General features: G+C 45.7%; 1 protein-coding gene across 3 annotated transcripts in view; it reads left to right on the top strand.

Moving 5' to 3' along the window:
* The window catches only part of drosha (drosha ribonuclease III), a 218,108-nt gene that overhangs the window by 12,315 nt on the left and 185,110 nt on the right, over positions 1-20,683 (top strand). For all 3 annotated transcript variants that reach the window (XM_048551227.2, XM_048551209.2, XM_048551219.2), the window contains 10 exons: positions 7,250-7,330; positions 7,789-8,035; positions 8,626-8,767; positions 9,377-9,540; positions 10,312-10,392; positions 11,869-11,955; positions 12,059-12,145; positions 14,324-14,395; positions 17,065-17,146; positions 20,151-20,225. In XM_048551227.2, the coding sequence (XP_048407184.1) occupies positions 7,250-7,330; positions 7,789-8,035; positions 8,626-8,767; positions 9,377-9,540; positions 10,312-10,392; positions 11,869-11,955; positions 12,059-12,145; positions 14,324-14,395; positions 17,065-17,146; positions 20,151-20,225 (1,118 nt within the window). The remainder of the gene's footprint in view (positions 1-7,249; positions 7,331-7,788; positions 8,036-8,625; positions 8,768-9,376; positions 9,541-10,311; positions 10,393-11,868; positions 11,956-12,058; positions 12,146-14,323; positions 14,396-17,064; positions 17,147-20,150; positions 20,226-20,683) is intronic.

The following is a 20,683-nucleotide window of genomic DNA, read 5'->3' as shown; positions in this document are numbered from 1 at the left end:
CCGGGGGGGGCACGGCAGGAAGTGTAGGCATTTAATAATAAACACCCGGGGGGGGTCACGGCAGGAAGTGTAGGCATTTAATAATAAACTCCCGGGGGGGGCACGGCAGGAAGTGTAGGCATTTAATAATAAACACCCGGGGGGGGCACGGCAGGAAGTGTAGGCATTTAATAATAAACACCCGGGGGGGGGCACGGCAGGAAGTGTAGGCATTTAATAATAAACACCCGGGGGGGTCACGGCAGGAAGTGTAGGCATTTAATTATAAACACCCGGGGGGGGGCAGGAAGTGTAGGCATTTAATAATAAACTCCCGGGGGGGGGGCACGGCAGGAAGTGTAGGCATTTAATAATAAACACCCGGGCGGGCAGGAAGTGTAGGCATTTAATAATAAACAACCGGGGGGGGCACGGCAGGAAGTGTAGGCATTTAATAATAAACACCCGGGGGGGCAGGAAGTGTAGGCATTTAATAATAAACACCCGGGGCGGGGGGCACGGCAGGAAGTGTAGGCATTTAATAATAAACACCCGGGGGGGGGCACGGCAGGAAGTGTAGGCATTTAATTATAAACACCCGGGGGGGCAGGAAGTGTAGGCATTTAATAATAAACACCCGGGGGGGGCACGGCAGGAAGTGTAGGCATTTAATAATAAACTCCCGGGGGGGGGCACAGCAGGAAGTGTAGGCATTTAATAATAAACACCCGGGGGGGGGCACGGCAGGAAGTGTAGGCATTTAATAATAAACACCCGGGGGGGGCACGGCAGGAAGTGTAGGCATTTAATTATATACAGCCGGGGGGGGGCACGGCAGGAAGTGTAGGCATTTAATAATAAACACCCGGGGTGGGGGGCACGGCAGGAAGTGTAGGCATTTAATAATAAACATCCGGGGGGGGCACGGCAGGAAGTGTAGGCATTTAATTATATACACCCGGGGCAGGGGGCAGGAAGTGTAGGCATTTAATAATAAACTCCCGGGGGGGGCACGGCAGGAAGTGTAGGCATTTAATAATAAACTCCCGGGGGGGGCAGGAATTGTAGGCATTTAATAATAAACACCCGGGGGGGGCACGGCAGGAAGTGTAGGCATTTAATAATAAACACCCGGGGGGGCAGGAAGTGTAGGCATTTAATAATAAACACCCGGGGGGGGGGCACGGCAGGAAGTGTAGGCATTTAATAATAAACACCCGGGGGGGGGCACGGCAGGAAGTGTAGGCATTTAATTATAAACACCCGGGGGGGCAGGAAGTGTAGGCATTTAATAATAAACACCCGGGGGGGGCACGGCAGGAAGTGTAGGCATTTAATAATAAACTCCCGGGGGGGGGCACAGCAGGAAGTGTAGGCATTTAATAATAAACACCCGGGGGGGGGCACGGCAGGAAGTGTAGGCATTTAATAATAAACACCCGGGGGGGGCACGGCAGGAAGTGTAGGCATTTAATTATATACAGCCGGGGGGGGGCACGGCAGGAAGTGTAGGCATTTAATAATAAACACCCGGGGTGGGGGGCACGGCAGGAAGTGTAGGCATTTAATAATAAACATCCGGGGGGGGCACGGCAGGAAGTGTAGGCATTTAATTATATACACCCGGGGCAGGGGGCAGGGAGTGTAGGCATTTAATAATAAACTCCCGGGGGGGGCACGGCAGGAAGTGTAGGCATTTAATAATAAACTCCCGGGGGGGGCAGGAATTGTAGGCATTTAATAATAAACACCCGGGGGGGGCACGGCAGGAAGTGTAGGCATTTAATAATAAACACCCGGGGGGGCAGGAAGTGTAGGCATTTAATAATAAACACCCGGGGGGGGGCACGGCAGGAAGTGTAGGCATTTAATAATAAACACCCGGGGGGGGGCACGGCAGGAAGTGTAGGCATTTAATTATAAACACCCGGGGGGGCAGGAAGTGTAGGCATTTAATAATAAACACCCGGGGGGGGCACGGCAGGAAGTGTAGGCATTTAATAATAAACTCCCGGGGGGGGGCACAGCAGGAAGTGTAGGCATTTAATAATAAACACCCGGGGGGGGGGCACGGCAGGAAGTGTAGGCATTTAATAATAAACACCCGGGGGGGGCACGGCAGGAAGTGTAGGCATTTAATTATATACAGCCGGGGGGGGGCACGGCAGGAAGTGTAGGCATTTAATAATAAACACCCGGGGTGGGGGGCACGGCAGGAAGTGTAGGCATTTAATAATAAACATCCGGGGGGGGCACGGCAGGAAGTGTAGGCATTTAATTATATACACCCGGGGCAGGGGGCAGGAAGTGTAGGCATTTAATAATAAACTCCCGGGGGGGGCACGGCAGGAAGTGTAGGCATTTAATAATAAACTCCCGGGGGGGGCAGGAATTGTAGGCATTTAATAATAAACACCCGGGGGGGGCACGGCAGGAAGTGTAGGCATTTAATAATAAACACCCGGGGGGGGTCACGGCAGGAAGTGTAGGCATTTAATAATAAACTCCCGGGGGGGGCACGGCAGGAAGTGTAGGCATTTAATAATAAACACCCGGGGGGGGCACGGCAGGAAGTGTAGGCATTTAATAATAAACACCCGGGGGGGGGCACGGCAGGAAGTGTAGGCATTTAATAATAAACACCCGGGGGGGTCACGGCAGGAAGTGTAGGCATTTAATTATAAACACCCGGGGGGGGGCAGGAAGTGTAGGCATTTAATAATAAACTCCCGGGGGGGGGGCACGGCAGGAAGTGTAGGCATTTAATAATAAACACCCGGGCGGGCAGGAAGTGTAGGCATTTAATAATAAACAACCGGGGGGGGCACGGCAGGAAGTGTAGGCATTTAATAATAAACACCCGGGGGGGCAGGAAGTGTAGGCATTTAATAATAAACACCCGGGGCGGGGGGCACGGCAGGAAGTGTAGGCATTTAATAATAAACACCCGGGGGGGGGCACGGCAGGAAGTGTAGGCATTTAATTATAAACACCCGGGGGGGCAGGAAGTGTAGGCATTTAATAATAAACACCCGGGGGGGGCACGGCAGGAAGTGTAGGCATTTAATAATAAACTCCCGGGGGGGGGCACAGCAGGAAGTGTAGGCATTTAATAATAAACACCCGGGGGGGGGCACGGCAGGAAGTGTAGGCATTTAATAATAAACACCCGGGGGGGGCACGGCAGGAAGTGTAGGCATTTAATTATATACAGCCGGGGGGGGGCACGGCAGGAAGTGTAGGCATTTAATAATAAACACCCGGGGTGGGGGGCACGGCAGGAAGTGTAGGCATTTAATAATAAACATCCGGGGGGGGCACGGCAGGAAGTGTAGGCATTTAATTATATACACCCGGGGCAGGGGGCAGGAAGTGTAGGCATTTAATAATAAACTCCCGGGGGGGGCACGGCAGGAAGTGTAGGCATTTAATAATAAACTCCCGGGGGGGGCAGGAATTGTAGGCATTTAATAATAAACACCCGGGGGGGGCACGGCAGGAAGTGTAGGCATTTAATAATAAACACCCGGGGGGGCAGGAAGTGTAGGCATTTAATAATAAACACCCGGGGGGGGGGCACGGCAGGAAGTGTAGGCATTTAATAATAAACACCCGGGGGGGGGCACGGCAGGAAGTGTAGGCATTTAATTATAAACACCCGGGGGGGCAGGAAGTGTAGGCATTTAATAATAAACACCCGGGGGGGGCACGGCAGGAAGTGTAGGCATTTAATAATAAACTCCCGGGGGGGGGCACAGCAGGAAGTGTAGGCATTTAATAATAAACACCCGGGGGGGGGCACGGCAGGAAGTGTAGGCATTTAATAATAAACACCCGGGGGGGGCACGGCAGGAAGTGTAGGCATTTAATTATATACAGCCGGGGGGGGGCACGGCAGGAAGTGTAGGCATTTAATAATAAACACCCGGGGTGGGGGGCACGGCAGGAAGTGTAGGCATTTAATAATAAACATCCGGGGGGGGCACGGCAGGAAGTGTAGGCATTTAATTATATACACCCGGGGCAGGGGGCAGGAAGTGTAGGCATTTAATAATAAACTCCCGGGGGGGGCACGGCAGGAAGTGTAGGCATTTAATAATAAACTCCCGGGGGGGGCAGGAATTGTAGGCATTTAATAATAAACACCCGGGGGGGGCACGGCAGGAAGTGTAGGCATTTAATAATAAACACTCGGGGGGGGGCACGACAGGAAGTGTAGGCATTTAATAATAAACACCTGGGGGGGGCACGGCAGGAAGTGTAGGCATTTAATAATAAACACCCGGCGGGGGCAGGAAGTGTAGGCATTTAATAATAAACACCCGGGGGGGGTCACGGCAGGAAGTGTAGGCATTTAATAATAAACTCCCGGGGGGGGCACGGCAGGAAGTGTAGGCATTTAATAATAAACACCCGGGGGGGGCACGGCAGGAAGTGTAGGCATTTAATAATAAACACCCGGGGGGGGGCACGGCAGGAAGTGTAGGCATTTAATAATAAACACCCGGGGGGGTCACGGCAGGAAGTGTAGGCATTTAATTATAAACACCCGGGGGGGGGCAGGAAGTGTAGGCATTTAATAATAAACTCCCGGGGGGGGGGCACGGCAGGAAGTGTAGGCATTTAATAATAAACACCCGGGCGGGCAGGAAGTGTAGGCATTTAATAATAAACACCCGGGGGGGGGCATGGCAGGAAGTGTAGGCATTTAATAATAAACACCCGGGGGGGGGCACGGCAGGAAGTGTAGGCATTTAATAATAAACACCTTGGGGGGGGCACGGCAGGAAGTGTAGGCATTTAATAATAAACACCTGGGGGGGGCACAGCAGGAAGTGTAGGCATTTAATAATAAACACCCGGGGGGGGGCACGGCAGGAAGTGTAGGCATTTAATAATAAACACCCGGGGGGGGCACGGCAGGAAGTGTAGGCATTTAATAATAAACACCCGGGGGGGGCCCGGCAGGAAGTGTAGGCATTTAATAATAAACACCCGGGGGGGGGCAGGAAGTGTAGGCATTTAATAATAAACTCCCGGGGGGGGGCACGGCAGGAAGTGTAGGCATTTAATAATAAACACCCGGGGGGGGCAGGAAGTGTAGGCATTTAATAATAAACACCCGGGGGGGGGCACGGCAGGAAGTGTAGGCATTTAATAATAAACACCCGGGGGGGGGCACGGCAGGAAGTGTAGGCATTTAATAATAAACACCCGGGGGGGGCACGGCAGGAAGTGTAGGCATTTAATAATAAACACCTTGGGGGGGGCACGGCAGGAAGTGTAGGCATTTAATAATAAACACCCGGGGGGGGGCACAGCAGGAAGTGTAGGCATTTAATAATAAACACCCGGGGGGGGGCACGGCAGGAAGTGTAGGCATTTAATAATAAACACCCGGGGGGGGGCACGGCAGGAAGTGTAGGCATTTAATAATAAACACCCGGGGGGGGCACGGCAGGAAGTGTAGGCATTTAATAATAAACACCCGGGGGGGGCAGGAAGTGTAGGCATTTAATAATAAACACCCGGTGGGGGCACGGCAGGAAGTGTAGGCATTTAATAATAAACTCCCGGGGGGGGCACGGCAGGAAGTGTAGGCATTTAATAATAAACACCCGGGGGGGGCACGGCAGGAAGTGTAGGCATTTAATAATAAACACCCGGGGGGGGCAGGAAGTGTAGGCATTTAATAATAAACACCCGGTGGGGGCACGGCAGGAAGTGTAGGCATTTAATAATAAACTCCCGGGGGGGGCACGGCAGGAAGTGTAGGCATTTAATAATAAACACCCGGGGGGGGCAGGAAGTGTAGGCATTTAATAATAAACACTCGGGGGGGGCACGGCAGGAAGTGTAGGCATTTAATAATAAACTCCCGGGGGGGGCACGGCAGGAAGTGTAGGCATTTAATAATAAACACCCGGGGGGGGGGGCACGGCAGGAAGTGTAGGCATTTAATAATAAACACCCGGGGGGGCGGCACGGCAGGAAGTGTAGGCATTTAATAATAAACACGCAGGGCGGGCACGGCTTGAAGTGTCGGCATTTGATAATACACACCTGGGGGGGGCACGGCAGGAAGTGTAGGCATTTAATAATAAACACCCGGGGGGGGCAGGAAGTGTAGGCATTTAATAATAAACACCTGGGGGGGGCACGGCAGGAAGTGTAGGCATTTAATAATAAACACCCGGGGGGGGGCACGGCAGGAAGTGCAGGCATTTAATAATAAACACGCGGGGCGGGCACGGCTTGAAGTGTCGGCATTTGATAATACACACCTGGGGGGGGCACGGCAGGAAGTGTAGGCATTTAATAATAAACACCTGGGGGTGGCACGGCAGGAAGTGTAGGCATTTAATAATAAACACCCGGGGGGGGGCACGGCAGGAAGTGCAGGCATTTAATAATAAACACGCGGGGCGGGCACGGCTTGAAGTGTCGGCATTTGATAATACACACCTGGGGGGGGCACGGCAGGAAGTGTAGGCATTTAATAATAAACACCTGGGGGGGGCACGGCAGGAAGTGTAGGCATTTAATAATAAACTCCCGGGGGGGGCACAGCTGGCGGGGGAACATTTCATTGTAAACATCCAGGGGTGCGGCAGATGCCAGGCCCTTTAATAATAAACAGCAGGGCTGATGGTCGCAGCGTGTTGGGGTCTGTTTTAATAATAAAAATTGCAAAACCGGGGCACAGCTGGTGAATGCTGTTTATCAGAAAAACACTTAAGAATAAATACAGTAAACACGAATTCTGGGGCAGAGCAGATTGGGGGCTGTTTTTAATAGAAAGTCCATTAAAATAACATAACACTGAAACCAGAACCACTACATTTGAGGACTTTAATGAAACTAAAATAAAAATTTCGGCGGGGTATAAGGGGAGAGAGACAAATGTGTGTTTCTTCACACGGTGCTGGTGAGTGTCCGGAGTTGGCTGCCCGCAGTAACGGTGGAGGCAAGCCTGATTTCATTCGTCAAGAAACATTTCGTGCATGCAAAACTTCAATCACAGCAGACGAGGGCTTTTCATTAATTAAATGCAAGAAAACCGAAAGCGAATCACACCAGCTCAGGGCATTTTCCTAAATAAAAATGTTGAAACCAGGGATTTGGAAGATCTCTCACTTTGGGGAATTAACAGCATTTTTGCTGATCCCCTAGCTGCCATGCCATACCACAGTTTGAGGTGGATGGGGCTCTTCACAGTGTTAGCCCCTCTGAAGTTTGAAATGTAGAAAACCTTTTCTTTCTTTTCCAGAGACAGGCATAAGCACCGTGATAGTTACCGATCACCATCCTATGAAAGATCGCACAGACGGGATCGGAAAAGGACGCACAGGTAACATTTCTTACACTCCTCAGTCCCGCTCCTTCACTCCCCAAAATTGAGTGCTTTTGCATTTTGTTTAGTTATTCCATGCTCATCTCAGAAAATCCAGCATGAGCCACCAACCTGTCCAGGCCGGTGACTAATTTGTTTGTGAAGGTGTGAAGTCTGCAGTCAGTTATATACAGCGGCCCCTTACTGAGTGTCTATTTTCTTTTGTCTTCATTTTCACTAAGCTCCCCGCCTCACCCCCACTGACCTATGGGCAGAGAGGTCCAGGTCATTGCCATTTTGGGTAAAACCATTATGCATTTCGTGTCCAAAACCTAAATCCGAAAGCAAACCCCAACCCCAGCAAGATTCTTGTACCATTTGTTAGTTGAAATAAAGCTTTACTTCACTGACCTTATCTAAACCTGTGGAAGATATTCTTTGCACAGGCTCAAATCTTCCTGTGCTTTCTCTTGTAGCCGGTCAAGCAGCAGAGAAAGGAAGCGCTCTCGCTGGGAGAATGAGAGAGATCGAAGGTCAGCAGGCCACAGTTCAACTAAGGAGAAATTGCAATCTACCACTCGAAGCCATGAGGCTGATGTGAATCCCTTCTCTGAAAATATTGAAGAGGAGAAACAAGAAGAAGAGCTGCGGAATACAAAGCCTGTGTGGATCCGCTGTACTCACTCGGAGAATTACTACTCCAGTGATCCCATGGATCAGGTGGTAAGGATAGCTTGGCTCTATTGCAGAGAATTAATGGACACAGAAACAGGCCATTCAGCCCATCAGATTGTTACTCCCGTTTGTGGTCCGTGTGAGGTTCCTCCCATTGGACCCTATCTCATTCTCTCATCATGTCCTTTCTTCCCTTGTGTGATTATCCCTTTATAAGCATCTTTGTGTGATTGGCTTCACACTCCTTATCTTAGCCAGTTTTAAAGGCTGCCTGCTCGTCACACAAATCTTCTCCTTAAATTCAGGCCAAAATTATTAGTGACTATCTCATATCATTGAGCCTCCAGTTATGGTGTCTCTTTCTGGTGGAATTGTCTTCACTACATACCCCTATAAAGCCCTTTTGTTATTTTCTGCAAGGTTTTTGATGTATGTCTATCCCTGTTTTCATGATCTGTATTAGTCTCCTCTTGTGTGAAATTCTCCGACCATCTCTCTGATAGGCACTGCACAAGTGAAGTGATCCATTCCTGACGTTAGGAAAAATTTAGAACTTAAAAATTGTGTGGGCACGTTCGTGACTCGGGATTAAATAAATTACATTTGTAAACCCACGTCCAAAACCTGACTCATTTCAGGGCGACTCCACTGCTGTTGGCACAAGTAAACTGCGACAACTTTATGAAAAGTTTGATGAGGAGCTTGGGCAGAGGCAGGAAAAGGCGAGAGCTGCCAGACCACCCTGGGAACCACCAAGAACCAAACTGGATGAAGAACCAGGTCTGAAAAATTTCTATTTTCAAAGAAGTTTATATATCTTTCTGCGTAGAACAAAGCAATCCCCTGATGACTGAGTGGGCTTCTCCAGAACTAGCTGAGCTACGGACACCCACGTAATTCTCAAAACTTCGCAGTCGTTGAGTTTTCCTCACTTCACATTGCCTTTTTTCTTAATGTAGGACATGGGCATCCATTTTGTGCTTATCCCAAATGCTCTTGAACTGTGTAGCCCTTTTTCAGAGGGTCAGCCGCATTGTGGGCCTGGAGTCACATGTAGGCCAGCCCAGGTAGGGATGGCAGGCTTGCTTCCCGAAAGGACAATAGCTCAGTTTGCGCTGAGCTTTGCTGGAGCACTGTGGCAGGCTCAAGGCAGAGATTTTGGCCAGGGAACGCAATAATGTGTTGAAGTGGCAGGCAGCTGGAAGCTTGGGGTCATTTTTGCAGACAGATGGTAAATTTGACCCTGCCTCAAAATCAGGCAACGTTTGCTGGTTACCGCTCGTTGTTCCCATTGGATTGTGAAAATGTTTTAAACATTTCCGATGTCTGTTGTTTTCCTGTTGACTAGCTATGACAGTAAATATTAGAATGTGATTTCTTCCTGCTCAGATGACAGTTCCAGTGATTCGGGCTGTGACTCGGACGATAACAGCAGTGAGAGCAGCACCTGCAGTTCGGACTCTGAAATCATTGACGTCATTGAGGAAATCAAACGTAAAAAAGCACATCCTGATCGGCTGCACGAGGAGCTTTGGTACAATGACCCAGGCCAGGTGTGTGAGCCCTTCCCTAGCATAATGTTTAACATTCAACAAACTGATCAGGCAACATTCGGCTCCAATAGAAAGTCTCTGGTTGGATTGCAGGTTATCTCACAGGCAGGAAGCAGAGGCCTTTGGATGGCTGAGTGTTTCTGCCACTGGAAGCTGCTTGTAGAGGGGATTCCACCAGCCTTTGTGCTGTGCCCCTTTCTGTTTGTGCTGCAAGTCAGTGATTCAGACTTAAATATAGTGGAACAAAAACAGAAATTGTTGGAAAAGCTCAGCAGGCCTGGCAGCACCTGTGGAGAGAAATTGGAGTTAAAGTTTTGAGTTGAACGACCCATCCTCAGAACAGGTCTGAAGATGGTCAAGCAGATAAATGAGATGCTTTACTTTATCACATGAAGCCCAGAATAAAAGAACAGAAGATTATGCTAGAACTTGTAAAACATCAGTTAGGCGTAACCTGGAGTACAGTTCTGGCCATATTACAGGAATGATAAGAATTGGGTCTAATGAATTGAACGGGGAGTGCAAAACCTGTTTGAGTCACTTTCCACAAAGCTGAGTGATCTGCTTTTAATATTTATTTATTCTGTATTAATTAAATTGATGTAATTTGTGAATTATGTAAATAAGTGATGTTTCTTCAGATTGAGATAACCATTTCATTTTTGTTTGAAAATCTGTAAGTCCTGTGGATGCTGGAAATCAGAAGTTTCTACGTTTTGTTTTAATTTTATTTGATTTCATTTTGTTCATTTCATATTGTTCATTTCGTAGATGAATGATGGTCCGTTGTGTAAATGTAGCGCTAAGGCTAAACGAACTGGGATTCGACATAGCATATACCCTGGTGAAGAGGTACGAGTGTGCTTTTATTATTGATGTTTTTTGATTACTGTGTGATTTGAAGAGGATTTTACATATTTCAAAAGATTGCTGTGTATTTGGAAGTAGTTCAGGATAACCTGAGTGCGATTCTATTACTTTTCCTGTTTTATTTTAAGAGTTTATTACGGTAAAGTTTACTTGACTGATCCCTGGCTACAGAAGCTTATCTTGTGAGCCAGGGAATTGTCTGGACACCCAGATCCTAATCCCGTCATGGCAGATGGTGGAATTTGAATTGAATAAAAATCTGGAATTAAGTTATTATTAAGCTGGACTGAGTTCAAAGAGATTTACCAGGATGTTGTCAGGTGTGGAAGGTTTGAGTTATAAAGAAAGGTTGGGACTTTTTCTCTGGAGTATGAGAGGTTGAGGGGCAACCTAATAGAAGTTTATAAAATAAAAAAGGGATAGATAGGGTTAATGGTAGTTTCTTTTTCCCTGGAAGGGAGATTTCAAGACTATGGGGCATATCTTAAAGGTGAGAGGAGAGAGCTTTAAAAAGGACAGGTAAGACTTGAACCTGGGCCTCTTGGATTAAAGGTAGGTGCATGACCATTCCACTAACAGAGCCTTGACTCCTCAGGGAAGTGTCTGGGCCTCTGTATAAAGATATATGTAATTCAACATTTTGAAATCTGGTTCTTCATTCAGTTTGCTTTGATTGTTGGCCCCACAGGACAGTCCCATAAAAGATTTAAGAAAAGGCAAAGTGACACTCGATGTATAATCATTTGAATCCGCGAGGTTTGATGGTGTTGAGTTGTTTAGTATCTGGATCTATCCTTATTGTTAACTTTGGTTACAGAAGATTTTTACTCTGTGCTTAATCAGGGGTGGCACGGTGGTTCAGTGGTTAGCACTGCAGCCTCACAGCGCCAGGGACCCGGGTTCGATTCCCGCCTCGGGCGACTGTCTGTGTGGAGTTTGCACATTCTTCCCGTGTCTGCGTGGGTTTCCTCCGGGTGCTCCGGTTTCCTCCCACAGTCCAAAGATGTGCAGGCTAGGTGGATTGGCCATGCTAAATTGCCCATAGTGTTCAGGGGTGTGTGGGTTGTTGGGTGTGGGTGAGATGCTCCAAAAGACGGTGTGGACTTGTTGGGCCGAACGGCCTGTTTCCACACTGAAGGGAATCTAATCTAATTTAATCTAATCTAATCTAGTCAAACTGCTTGATAACAGGGATCCAATCCTGACCATAGTTTATTAAAGGTTGCCGAGTAACTGATGGGCTCTTGGGTATCTTGTTACTTGTATAAGCTGGTAAAGTAGAAACAGAAAATAAGGGCAGGAGTAGGCCATTCAGTCCTTCGAGCCTGCACCAACTGTCCCTAAGATTGTGGTTGATCGTCCAACTCAGTCCCCTGTTCTTGCTTTCTCCTTATACCATTTGATTCCTTTGGCCCAATTCCTTCTGGAAGCTCTAACATCTTTTTTGTTTCATTCCAGCCAAATGAGGCATGTCGTCCAATGACTAATAATGCAGGGAAATTATACCACTACAGAATCACAGTTTCCCCACCCACCAACTTTTTGGTAAGTTATCAGCTATGGAAGAAAAGAGCATAAATCTTTTTCAATTGTCTATTGTTGTGAATTTGCATTTAAGCTCCAAACTAAATGCTCCATTTCCCTTTAGACTGATAGACCAACTGTGATAGAGTACGATGACCATGAATATATCTTCGAAGGGTTTTCCCTGTTTTCTCACACTCCTCTTAATAACGTGAGTACCACATTTATGCATGGCCAATAGTTTATTTTACATCAAATATTAGATGCATGTACTTCTCATAAGAGGAGGCCGACATCTGATCAAAAATAGTGACCTGCAGCGATGCTTTTATTTTAACTGTGTCACTCTAAATAAAACAGAAGACCAAGGTAAATATGGTGCTGTTTTTCATTTGCACAGTGAGTTGTCGTGAGTTGGAATAAATGACTGAAAGAACAGTGGAAACCGATGCAGTAGTAATTGTCAAAGAGTAATACTTAAATGAGAAAAGCAGACCACAGGTAGGAGCCGTGGTGTATGACTAATAGGATTGCTTGAGCAGTGAGTTCGTTGTAGAATGGATGGGCTGACTGGCCCCATCCTTCACTCTATTCTCTGACTGTGCAGAATCATCATCCATTATATGGGATCAATTTGCAATATCTGATTTTGTTCTCATGGTCAATGTGAACTGTGTAGCGTTTTCCCACCTTTCCCATATTGCTGTTCTTGCTTTTGATTTTGTATAAACCTGATACACTCCAAGGGAATGAAAACAAAGTACTGTGGATACTGTAAATCTGAAACAAGCACATTGCTGGAGAGACTCAGCAAGTGTGGAGAGAATAACAGTGTTAATGTTTCGAGTCCAGTGTGACTCTCCTACAGAACTGGTATACAGAGTAATCAGAATGATATTTAAGCCCCAGTCAAGCTTCACCTTTCCGTCTCCTCTGTGTACTTTTTTATTTTAAGAATTGTGTCAGATCCTGAATTACGTTTATATTCAATTAAAGTAATTTAAAAAATCATTCGTGGGCTGTAGTCTTGTATCAAGGCTATCCCAAATTGCACTTGAACTAAATGATTTGGTGAGCTATTCAAAGGGCAGTTAAGAGTTGACCACGTTGCTGTGTCTAGAGTCGCATGTAGGTGAGACCAAGAAAAGGCTGTCAGGTTTCCTAGCCTAAAGGGCGTTAGTGAACCAGATGGGATTTTATAACGATCGATGATAGTTCGGTGGGTGCTTTTACTGCCACTAGATTTATTCATTGAGTATAAAATCTATCAGCTAATATGTTGGGATTTGAGCTCACTACCACCTCTGTGTAGAGTCTCTTCAGAGCTGCCATTCACCCTGTTGCTTGTTAGCAGCTGAAATGATATCACTCACTATTATTGACCTTAGTCCAATCCCTTTTTTAAACTTGTGGAAGTTTTTTTTTCAGTCTTTAATTTAGTTTTTTTTTCAGTTTTTCTACCCTGAACACAGATCATTCCTTTTAAATTATAATAGATTATCATGTTATGGAGGGGTGAGCTGCAGTGGGTCCAATTTTTATGATCTCCCTGCAACTTTTTCAACTTAAATGTTAATGATGTTAAGTCTGAGAATTGTCTCACCATCCACAATGCAACAAAAGACTTTAGAACCCCAATTCCAAAGAATGAAATCATCACTTTTTCTCATGACTCTAACGTGTTGAGTGCTTGTAAAGTTGGAGTGGAGTGAAGCATCCGAAAGGGTCTTGAGCTGTTGCTGGCATAAAAGATGAGAGAACATAGTGTCATCCTGGGTAGCAGCTGTGGCTCATTGGATGACACATTCACCTTGGAGTCAGAAGGTTGTGGATTCAAACCACACACCATGAGTTTTGGCCCAACGTCGACACTCTGCTGATGGAGTGCTGTCAGGTGCTGACTTTTGTTCTGAGGTGTTTAACTGAACCTCTGTCTGCCCATGGAGATGGACGCTCAAAATTCCTCATACTATGTGCTTTACTCCTCAACAGGCATCACAAAAACATATTGTGATAGTGACCAGACATTGCTGTTTGTGCTTGCGTTTTCCGCTCTACAACCATGACACTACTTCAGAAGAGCTTTGTTTTCTGTGATGTACTTTGGGATTGTGAAAGTTGCTACAGAAATACAATTTTTTTTTCTATTTACTCTAATGACGCCTTCGATATCATCTTGCATTGTGCTGCAAAATGTACCCATCATTGTACAACATGTTTGGTTGCTTTGTGATTATTGGTACATTTACATGCTTTGCTTCTTAGTTATCCAGTGCAGCTTTACAAACAAGGTAATTTCCGAGTTTTTAAACTTCCTCGAAGCCTCTAAACATTCATGTATTAGTTCCAAGGTGTTTCACTTACAAAGCATATGCCTTTATTTTTCCAGATTCCATTGTGCAGGGTCATACGTTTCAATATTGACTACACCATCCACTTCATTGAAGAAATGATGCCAGAGGCAAGTACGCAGTGTTCTCTGAATGAAAAATTAACAGTGAAGAGTGGATCATCAGATGATAAATGTCAAATATTTCTGATAATATCAAAAATTGTGGTGCTATATTTGACATAAAGGGACAGAAGATGCTGAGGGGAAGTTAAAGTGTGATGTATAGGATTATTAATTTTTGAGATAAGAGGATAGGAGCTAAGTACCTCCCTTAGCAGAGGGGTCCAAAACCAGGGAGCATAGACTGAAAAGTAGGAGGGCAGTTAAGGCTTCCCTTTTCAGCCAGAGGATCGAACTTGCTGTCTGAAAGGGGCGGCAGTAGAAACTCATCACATTTTAAAAATACGTTTGAGGTGCTTTTAGTTACTGGGCCATGGATTAAGGAGTGGGAAATGGATTTGTTTGGGTATCTCAGTCTCACTGTAGGCAAAATGGCCTTGTCCTGTAAGTAATTTTCAGTTACGCTGTTAAGTGGTGAGGATGACCCAAGAAATCTACAGTGGGATACAGACAGGTTAAGGGAGTGACGAAAAATTGGCAGATGGAGTATATGTGGGAGATATGAGTTTGTGCACTTTGACAGGAAGCACAGAGAAGTTGAATATTACTTAAATGGAGAAAGACTGCAGAAAACTGCAGCAAAGAGAGCTTTGGGAGTCTTCATCCATGAATGACAAAAAGCTAACACCCAGGTTCAGCAGACAGTAGACAATAGGTGCTGGAGTAGGCCCTTCGAGCCAGCACCACCATTCATTATGATCATGGCTGATCATCCACAATCAGTATCCTGTTCCTGCCTTATCCCCATAACCCTTGATTCCACTATCTTTAAGAGCTCTGTCCATCTTTCTTGAAAGTATCCAAGAGAGTCGGCTCCACTGCCTTCTGGGGCACAGCATTCCATATATCCACCACTCTCTGGGTGAAGAAGTTTTTCCTCAACTCTGTTCTAAATGGCCTACCCCTTATTTTTAAACTGTGTCCTCTGGTTCTGGACTCACCCATCAGCGGAAACATGCTTCCTGCCTCCAGAGTGTCCAATCCCTTAACAATCTTATACATCTCAATCAGATCCCCTCTCATCCTTCTAAACTCGAGTGTATACAAGCCCAGTCGCTCCAATCTTTCAACATACCATAGCCCTGCCATTCTGGGAATTGACCTCGTGAACCTACGCTGCACTCCCTCAATAGCAAGAATGTCCTTCCTTAAATTTGGAGACCAAAACTGCACACAATACTCCAGGTGCGGTCTCACCAGGGCCCTGTACAGCTGCAGAAGGACCTCTTTGCTCCTATACTCAATTCTTCTTGTTATAAAGGCCAGCATGCCATTAGCTTTCTTCTTTCAGTTAATAGAGAAGACAACTGAAATGTTAACCTTTTATTTCAAAGGGTAAGAAATACAAAAGTAGGGAGGTTTTGCACTAGTCACACTGCAGCTAGAATATTGTGGATAGTTTTGGCCCATTTATCTAAGGAGTGATATACTGGCTTTGGAGACAGTCCGAAGAGGGTTTGCTAGGCTGCTCTTCAGCACAGAGGCACTGCCTAACGAGGAGAGGTCGAGTAGGTTAGACCTGTACCTGGACCTGGAGTTTTGAAGGTGAGAGGGACCTTATTGAAGTGTAAGATTATTAGGGGTCTTGACAGGGTAGATTTGAAGAGATTGTTTCCCCTTTTGGTAGAGTATAGAACCAGATGGCATCATCAAAGTGTCGTGGGTCACATATTTACGACAGAGATGATGAGGAATTTCCTCTCTGAGGGCCTGTGGAATTTTCTTTTTCACAAAGTGTTGTTGAAGCTGGGACATTAAGGCATTCAGGGCTGATACAGAATTTTAATTGGTAAGGAAATCAAGGCGACGTAAAATAGAGTTAAAGTTTTATCAGATGAGCCGTGATCTCCTTGAGTAACAGAGTGGGATTGATGAACTAAATGGCCTACATCTGCTGCGACATCTTATGGTCAAAATCTGTCAAAGAAACAATGGCCTGGTCAGTTACCTCATTGTGGTTCACATTAGATAATTGAAACTGAACATGATACCTGATATTTTTCCCACTCCCTGGAGGGGGTGAGAAGTGTTGGTGAGGGGGTGTGTAGCCCTAGGAGAGGGAGACGGACCTTGTTGATGCTAGCTGAAGAATATTGAGGAATTAAACTTAGGCATTGTTCATTTTGCAAGAGCAAAGATTTTTAGCCTTTTAACACTTAAGCTTTTACACAAACTCAATTAATGGAAAGTTTTTTTTTAACAATAACTACTATGTCAATTTCATTTTACATCTTTGGGAAGTAGTGGGAGAGGTGGTGGTGGAAGGATGATTATCTGCTGGTTGAACTGTGTCATGAAAGCTCCTTTAGTAGCTGACAAGCCCCAGAGTGGGGCTCAGACCCACGCATCCAGACACAGAGGGAGGGAAACTACCCACTGCAGATGTTTGGGTCGTCCTGTTCAGGGATATTATGACGCATCCTCTGGAGCAGGTGGGGCTTGAACCCAGGCCTTCTGACTCCGAAGTAGGGATGCCGACCACAGCACCACAAGACCCTGCGGCTTGAAAATTTGATGGAACCAGGAAAAAGCAAAACAGAAAACATTGACCACTCACTTTGTGAAGTTTCTGTTTATTGTCGGCCTTTCACAGCCCTGTTCCTTTGTTTTGGTTTCAGAACTTCTGCGTGAAAGGATTGGAAATGTTTGCCTCATTCTTATTCAAGGATATTTTGGAGCTCTACGACTGGAATATTCATGGTAATGTGTAACGTAGCGCACATTTTCAAGTAAAGTCAATGGGGCACTAACTTTTGACTCTATTTGTATTCATTTGTGAGAAATCTTAATGCTGTGCAAGTTTTATTTACGAAGTTTGTGTTCGTGTATGTTCAAACTCCTTTTCATTCAGTGTAGGGCCAGCAGGCACAGCCTCGGAGTAAAGGGGTACCAATTTAAGACTGGGCTGAGGGCGAATTTCTTCTCTCAGATGGCTGAGTCTTTGGAGGTTTTTTTGCCACAAGAGCTCTTGAATATATTTAAGACTGAGATTGATTAATTTTAGTTATTGTCCCATGTACCAAAATATAGTGAAAAGCTTTGCTTACGAGCGGCACAGGCAGATCATATTGAGCAAAGGATGTACAGATGAAAAAGACTTAGCGGTATTCAGGTTATATTGCACAGAGTGTGCGCTAGGCGAGATCAACGTTAGCAAGATCAAGATAGTTTCTTGGTTAGTACGGGAATCGAGGGTTATGGTCTAGAAGTAGGGACTGTTGGATTAGCCCTTTTTTAATGGTCAATGGAATGAATAGAAAATGCAAGCGAAGGTGATTTGCCCGACTGCAAGTAGAATGTGCCTGCTTCCTTGGTTAAAAAATTGGTCAAGATCTGTCTCCCTCTTACATCTTCAGCTTTGTTGGTGTTCTGTACTGTAAGACAATGTGTTTTCCAGAGAATGCTGGAGAAACTGGGTAGGTCTGAACCTTCGAGTTGAGTTCCGAACAGTAAAATGAAGGTTCACTGGACTTGAAACAACTGACTCTCCTCCACAGACATTGCCAGACCTCCAGCATTTCTCTAGCAATTTCTGATTTTGTTTCAGCATTCGCAGTTTTTTGTTTCATATTGTAATTTTGAGTCCAGCTCCGAATAATAGTCATACTGGAACATAGAACACAGCACAATACACATCCTTTGGTCCACGATGTTGTGGCGAAGTTTTACCCTAAACCTAAGGTCTATCTAACCTCCATCCCACCTTATACTATCACCCATTTGCCTATCTAATAGCCGCTTAAATGCCCCAAATGAGGCCGACCCCACTACCCTCTCTGGCAATGCATTCCATGCCCTGACCACTTTCTGAGTAAAGAACCTACCTCTGACCTCTCCCCAATATCTACCTCCTCTCACTTTAAAATTAATTCCCCTCGTAACAGCTACCTCCACCCGAGGAATAAGTCTCTGGCTGTCCACTCTATCTATACCTCTGATCATTTCATACACCTCTATCACCTCTCATCCTTTGTTCTAAACAGAAAAGCCCAAGCGCTCTCAACCTTTCCTCGTAAGACCTTTTAGATTAGATTCCCTTCAGTGTGGAAACAGGCCCTTCAGCCCAACAAGTCCATGCCGCCCCTTGAAGCATCCCACCCAGACCCATCCCCCTATAACCCACACACCCCTGAACACTACAGGCAATTTAGCATGACCAATCCACCTAGCCTGCACATCTTTGGACTGTGGGAGGTAACCGGAGCACCCAGAGGAAACCCACGCAGACACGGGGAGAATATGCAAACTCCACACAGACAGTCGCCCCAGGCGGGAATCGAACCCGGGTCCCTGGCGCTGTGAGGCTGCAGTGCTAACCACTGAGCCACCGTGCCGCCACCGTCCCTTTCCTCCATTCCAGGCAACATCCTGGTAAATATCCTCTGCACCTTTTCCAACACTTCCACATCATTCCTGTAATGAGGCGACCAGAACTGGACACAGTACTCCAGATGTGGCCGAGCCAGGCTTTTGTATAGCTGGAGCATAACTTCACGGCTCTTGAACTCAATCCCTCTATTAATGAAAGTTAACACACCATACGCCTTCCTAACAACTCTATCCACCTGGGTGGCAGCTTTCAGGGCATTGTGAACATGAGTCCCAAGATCCCTCTACTCCTCCACACTGGCAAGAATCTTTGTGTTAACCCTATATTCTGCTTTCAAGTTTGTCCTTCCAAAATGAATCACCTCACACTTTTCAGGGTTAAACTCCATCTGCCACTTCTCAGCCCAGCTCTGCATCCTATCAATGTCCCTTTGTAACCTCCGCACTGTTCACAATGTGACCCACCTTCGTACCGCCCACGAACTTACTAATCCACCCTTCCACTCCTACATCCAAATCACTTACAAAAATCACAAATAAAAGAGGACCCAGAATAGATCCTTGTGGTACACGAAACATTAACCATGTTTCTCCAAAGAGAAACCTGTTAGTTTCTCCATCAATTTCTGTGTTTAGTTTAGAAAAACATCTTTACCTCGAGAATAAGTCGAATTTGGCACTCGCTAATATCGGGCATTCGAGAGGTGAACAGTGATGCATTTAAAGGGTAAACACACAATTGAGAAAGGATTTGGAGGACCAAATTATATTTATCAGATAGCTTGGGAAAATATTGCGCACAGTTACCAACATATACGTACAAAGTTTGGGATTATCATTAAAAGCTAGGTTGATTTATTTTGCAAGGAACATAAACCACTGACATTGTGGCTAATGAAACTGTTACCAAACTTTTCACTGACATCAGATCAATAAATACAACAACAGAATGGTGTGGAATTATTATGCAATGCAGCATAAAGAAACAGTATGACTGCTCGATTTTAGTTAGAGGAGCTCTGTTAACAGACTCATTTTCTGGGTGGTTTGTGAAGTTCTGAACAGTAAATTAAATGAGCTGTGGACTTTAATGTTTTTTGCAATCATGGCTATAATTTTTCTGGGTTGGTGACATAATAGTGGGAACGTGTTTAAGTGGGAAGATGCCCATTCTAAATGCAGTCTGCTGAATTTAAAATGTACGTTAAAAAATAAAAACAGAGCATAAAACCTTCAAAATTTGTCTGAGTTGGTTATTGTTCCCAGCCCTTCAAGCCACCTCACTTTCAGCAATATTTTTCCTGTGCATAGCTTGTTGGGAGATGAGTGTGCCATTTGTGTATGCATCTGTAAAGTATATTTTACTGTGTCCTAGGTCCAGTATTTGAAATTGGTGCTCCATCTTGCCCAAGATTTCACTTCCTACCTCGCTTTGTTAGATCGATACCTGGTGAGTAAAGAGTGATCAAATGGCATGGGTTCTGCTGGACGTCAGTGAGTTTGCTGGGTCTCTTTTTGAAGACTAATTAAGTGAGTGATGACTAGAAGATTGAGAGAAGCTTGTAGCTGGTAGAACATAGAACATAGAACAGTACCGCACAGAGCAGGCCCTTCAGCCCACAATGTTGTGCCGACCATTGATCCTCATGTATGCACCCTCAAATTTCTGTGACCATATGCATGTCCAGCAGTCTCTTAAATGACCCCAATGACCTTGCTTCCACAACTGCTGCTGGCAACGCATTCCATGCTCTCACAACTCTCTGTGTAAAGAAACCGCCTCTGACATCCCCTCTATAGTTTCCTCCAACCAGCTTAAAACTATGACCCCTCATGTTAGCCATTTCTGCCCTGGGAAATAGTCTCTGGCTATCAACTCTATCTATGCCTCTCATTATCTTTTATACC

This window comes from Stegostoma tigrinum, chromosome 2, assembly GCF_030684315.1.
Source record: "Stegostoma tigrinum isolate sSteTig4 chromosome 2, sSteTig4.hap1, whole genome shotgun sequence".
In the NCBI taxonomy this organism is placed as follows: Eukaryota; Metazoa; Chordata; class Chondrichthyes; order Orectolobiformes; family Stegostomatidae; genus Stegostoma; species Stegostoma tigrinum.
Note: the sequence above shows the minus strand (reverse complement) of the source record. Positions and strands in the feature narration are given on the sequence as shown.